The sequence below is a fragment of the Rosa chinensis genome, chromosome 3 (genome assembly GCF_002994745.2).
Source record: "Rosa chinensis cultivar Old Blush chromosome 3, RchiOBHm-V2, whole genome shotgun sequence".
NCBI lineage: Eukaryota > Viridiplantae > Streptophyta > Magnoliopsida > Rosales > Rosaceae > Rosa > Rosa chinensis.
The window spans coordinates 49,192,435-49,197,370 of record NC_037090.1 but is presented as its reverse complement, the minus strand read 5'-3'; the positions used below and the strand labels follow the sequence as shown (position 1 = coordinate 49,197,370).

The 4,936-nt window shown below is 39.0% G+C and overlaps 1 protein-coding gene across 4 annotated transcripts; it reads right to left on the bottom strand.

The window, feature by feature from the left end:
• Window positions 1-336: 336 nt before the first annotated feature.
• Window positions 337-3,446, bottom strand: LOC112191760 (myb-related protein 2). 4 transcript variants are annotated; one of them, XM_024331162.2, is made up of 7 exons: window positions 3,055-3,446; window positions 2,720-2,969; window positions 2,543-2,619; window positions 2,307-2,367; window positions 2,095-2,179; window positions 1,927-1,996; window positions 337-1,325 (listed from the first exon to the last, which is right to left on the bottom strand). In XM_024331162.2, exons 2-7 carry the CDS (start codon window positions 2,949-2,951, stop codon window positions 606-608), a joined length of 1,245 nt encoding a protein of 414 aa, XP_024186930.1. In that variant the 5' UTR covers window positions 2,952-2,969; window positions 3,055-3,446; the 3' UTR covers window positions 337-605. The 4 variants fall into 4 exon arrangements, with proteins under 4 accessions (XP_024186930.1, XP_024186931.1, XP_024186928.1 ...); XM_024331163.2 differs by having other exon boundaries at window positions 2,095-2,173; XM_024331160.2 differs by having other exon boundaries at window positions 339-1,325; window positions 2,095-2,185; window positions 3,055-3,439.
• Window positions 3,447-4,936: the final 1,490 nt, after the last annotated feature.

Here is a 4,936-nt window from a genome sequence, read left to right as displayed (position 1 = left end):
AAGGGAATCGCGCCAAAAATAAGACTCATGGCTTGGCCATGAGCTGTAGCATTTTTCGGGCTTTCGGGGTCGTTTAGGGCCTCAAAACTGCATTTTTCTATTTTACCTGTTTTTGGTTTTCCTAGTTATTTTTGGGTTGTTTCCGTTTTTATCCATGGGCTTTAGGGTTTCATTGTTAGTCGTCCTAGGGTACTTTTCTCTTATTTATGCAGCCGCAAGCGGCTGCAGAATGCATCTTTCATCTTTTAATCAATAAAATAGAGGTTTTCTCTTTTATCTCTAGTGGACTCTAGAATCCTTTTGTTAGGTTTATTGCTGGTAAACCTAGTTATCAATCCGACTGCGTCAGTTGATGGGCAATGTTTTTATTTAAATGTGTGCATAAGCCCCTCTTTGAAAAATGAGTAGTGATGTTGCGATGAATACATTCCTGTTTGCAATCCTGGAACTCATTCATATATATTAAATACTCGCTATGCAGTTGGTTATAAATGCATTCTGTCTTTCGTCCTGCAACTTATTCCATTGAGCTTCAACTGCGAGAAGAAGAGAACAACATGCTATTCTTTTGCAGCAATTATCCCCTTCACTTAAGGTAAACCCTGTTAGCTCCAGCTAAAACCATTCAAGTCAAACTGTTTGCAACTTGAAGAAGCATCAATATCATCATGAGAATTTAGGTCCAGTTTTGCTGCAAAGTATGGCACGCTATATCCTTGAGAAACTTTCTGAGTCTGATCTACTTTAACTGAATCTGCCTTGTTGTTTGTATGCTCTAGAAAGCTGTCATCTGTGTTTCTTGCTTTGAATCTTTCCTCGGAGTTGCAGTTGCTACGGTTCCATTTTTCTCGTTCAAGTCCGATGCTCATAGACAAGTCACCAGACCTTGCTTCTGAAGGAAACATTCTTTGGTCTGCATTCTTGCTTAGAGTGGAAACAAACATGTTATTCTCTTTCAGATGTAGAATGGTCTCTTCAGATTCCATTAGTACCCTGCTGCTATTATAAGCTCTTAGCCCCATCCTGCTATTGTTTTGTATCTCCTGATCCTTTTTAGATCCTTCACAGGAGGTGAGGCAGCTGTCCACAGAGCAATCGGTGGGCTGGTTTTGGGGGCACGATCCCTGTACTTCTTTTAGCTCTGTAAATGCAGAGTTCAAGCATTGGGTGGAGACTTTGGATACCAGTTCAGAGAGTTGAACTTTCGCAGCTTCAAGTCCCACTGTACCTAAGTTCTGTCTTCCTAGTGTCTCCTGGGCTTTCTCCAGCACCGACTGTAGGTATTTTCCTTGAGCTTCGATACGAAGTTGTAAGTGTCGCTGTACCTGCTCTTCAATAAACCAAATCATCACAGTGTTCCTCTCTATATTACTCTCTACAACTTTCAGTGATGCATAAAATTGAGAAGGTATGCAGCAACAGATAATGCTTTTGTCAAAGTACTAAAATTAATTATAGGAAGTTTTACTCTACATCTACTTATACATGTCCTATCAGCTTGTTTATTTATACGTCTCATCTGAATTATCCAATGCGAAGTCTTCATTGTTTGTACATAATTAATCACATATTGCTTCTTCACCATGGGGCTTCTTTCCATGAACATATTTCTACTTCATCTATCTTTAACGAAACTAAATCTAACCATTTGTACCAATACAATTAACAATTTATGGGGTGCAAAAATTATTATTAATATTTTTTTTAATTTTCTTTTTCTGGTTTTTTCCACAGTAGAGCATCTACCAGAAGTCTAGATTACTGTGGAATTATGAGCTCTTCTATTCTCATTTTGTAATCACGGCTGGTGTGCCTTTCCATGTAATTGATGAAATTAGAACAAATTAATAACTGCAGATTGTTGAACAGGTGAAAATGCATTTCATTCTGGGATTTCTCTATCAACAGTTTAAGCAAATGCTTTACCTCAAGCTGCTCATGTAGCCTTCTCTGCACTTCAATTTGCATTTGTAGTGTTTCATTTATATGTAAGCCTCTGGGATTAAGAATTCCCATTGTCAGTGCAAGTCTTAACGTGTGAAGTTTATAAGATGATAAGGAATTGAGTGCATAATTAGCTATTGATGTTCTTACTTATTTGACTGTGGTCCGATGTTCATACTGTTCATATGAGTTCCATTTACTTCAGATATTCTTTCTCCTGGCACTGCAGCTGCAACTGCACCTAATCAATACCATTGTCCCAAAACTGTGTTAAAGTTTTATTTTTGTCATAATTTCTAAATTGCAATTAATGTATGGAAAAAAAATTTCTTCACAGAACTTGAACAGATAAGTTTTCTTACCAATTTTGTTTGTGGTGCCACTATTAGCATGTACGTGCAGATTCTTGCTGAGCCTATACTTCTGTTGGACCGAGAAAAATAAAATGAGAGAGTTAGAGAGAGAGAAAGCTGGTAGTTAGTAGGGTCAGGTTAGAAGAAAACTCAAACCTAGCCTGAGTCCCTCCAATCCCAAAATTGCTAATATCCATACATTTGGCTTATTTAAATTAAAATTATAGGTATTTACATTGGAGTACCTGGAGATGACTCTTTAGGTGGTATAATGTAAGCCCTGGAATCCCCATAAGTTTCATTACTGTTTTTGGAGTAGCCTCTGCATTGAAAACCATGAAATTTTTAAACTGCATTCAGATGCCCCTTGTTTCATTCATAGATTTGGTGTGATATTATGTGGTGCATTGTAGTAGACTCACTCTCTGCTCCTCCCAGCTGGTTTACTGCTTCTATGAAGCGCTCGTGGAGATCAGGCGTCCATTTGAGTCTTGGCTTGGCATCAGTTGAAAGGACTAGTCCTGAATCTTCAGGGCAAGTTTCCGGCTGCAGAAACAGATGCCTTTCAGGAGGGATGGCCATCCTGCTTGAAGAAGAGGAATGGATGTTCTTTGCCTGGTGTTGGTGCTGGTGGTGATGATGATGGTACATCATTCTATTCTTCTCTCTACTCTTCAAAACCCAAAGTAAGTTTCAGTGAAATGTTCAACTGCATGGAAGCTGCGAAATACTGAAATCTACATTGACTACTTCTTACCTGGATCAGCTGGATGTCTGCCTCTTTCTCTTGAACCAACCTTACCTCTGATCCACTTGAAGCCTGGTAACTTCTCTGTATGTTTGCCTAAATTCCTAGTTTGGTGAGTGAGATGATGAAGGTGGTGGTGGTGGTGGTGGTGATGGCCAGTGATGGTGATGAACTTCCTAACAATTGTTCTTTGCTCTCTTTCAGGACGTAGGCTAGCCTGCTATCTCTTTCTCCTTGTATAATGCATTTCTCACAAACCAAAGGGTATGCTGAGCATGTCTTTATAAAGCAAATTGGTGGGGGAAGCTTGGAATAGAATCTTAATTGAAAAAAGAAGAACTGATGGAACCAATCCAGTACTCACAGCGACTTGAAAAGAGATATTGTCCTTGGTATACTAATAGCTGCTTGTTGTGTGTTGTGGGTCCTTGTGAGTCCTCTTGCTCGATCTAATTCCACTCTGCATATCAAACTCAGTCTCTCATGCTACCACTACGTACCCTTTTGAATTCTTCAAACAAGTCGATCATAATGCCTTGGCCTTGTATTAGATACCAGAATTGATCCATTTGTTAATATATTATGATTTATTGGTTTTGTGCATTCGTATTGGTTCTCTCCTGGCACGTACAGGCAAAAGCTGGGAATCTTATTCCCTGATTTCAGATGAGGGGAATCCACTGTGGCTGTTGAGAGGTCCCTCTTCACCCTCAAGTCCTCAAAGGAGGAAGATTCTTGGAATTTGAATATCTTTATATGTCCTCCTCTTTCTCCCAACTAATTCTAGTCACTTTCCATCTGCACTTGTCAATCTGCTACTGCTGCTGTATAGGTATGTATCAACATGAGTGAAAGTAAATGAATGAGCTAGCTAGGAAGGCTCTTACCTGAAGATTACCTAGAATGTATTCATATTAAAAGTCTGCAGATGGAGACACAATACCAAAGTTTTAATTGCGGTGTCTTAGGAGGAAGATTCTATTGACTGGAGCACCTTGCTAGAGACTTTGGAATTATATATTTACAAACTTACATTCAAGAAGATATGAAAGAAAATAGCAGAGAGAGAGAGATGCTCCCCTTTGGAGTTGGAGATTATATGAAGGCAAAGAATGGAATAAGGAATACATTCCATTTTGTCTCACAAAGTTTGGTACTTATTCAGCAGCCTGCACAGCATAAAATTAAACTTGATCAAATTTATTGTTTTCTTTCCTTTTGTTATTGGCATCAAACAGCCGGCCGACGAATCCTAAGCAGTCGGGGATGGGGACCCCCACTTGAAGGAGAAAGATCCAAATTCACAAATAAAAATGGAAGCCAATCACGAGGTCACACAAGTTTCATCTGTCTATGATCAGTTAGTTCCTCGACTCGAGGAATTTTTCTTTTCCTTTCGTATAATGGGGGACCAAGACCCAAAATAAAGAAAATTAAAAACTAATCAACTTCGGCTGAAGAGAGAACTCTAGGCCCCGGAATGCCATCGAGGAAGAATGATTTTACACCTTGTGAAATTATCACAAATGGTACGTGAACTTATCCTCTATTTTATTGATGGTACCTGAACTTCAATTTTGATCACAACCAGTACCTGAACTTTTCGATTTCATTTTAAATGGTACCTAAGGCCACCTTCGGTCACTATTCCGGCCAAAAAAACCAAATCTAAGAAAACAAAAAACAAAAAAACAAGTTCAAGGCAAGTCTATTACCAAAAAATCATCACTATATATGATCGCAACCCTCAAAATCATCAAAAATCATCACTATGATCGCCTCCCGTGCCCTTTTTTAGTCGGAATAGTGACCGGAGGTGGCTCTAGGTACCATTTAAAATGAAATCGAAAAGTTCGGGTACTAGTTGTGATCAAAATTGAAGTTCAGGTAC

Excerpts from the sequence above, each read along its gene's own strand:
- LOC112191760 (XM_024331160.2), bottom strand. The coding sequence starts at position 2,951 with ATGATGTACCATCATCATCACCACCAGCACCAACACCAGGCAAAGAAC. Across the intron at positions 2,186-2,306 it reads TGGCACCACAAACAAAATTG|GTGCAGTTGCAGCTGCAGTG; the intron begins GTAAGAAAACTT and ends GGTATTGATTAG. Across the intron at positions 1,997-2,094 it reads ATCGGACCACAGTCAAATAA|AGGCTTACATATAAATGAAA; the intron begins GTAAGAACATCA and ends TCTTAATCCCAG.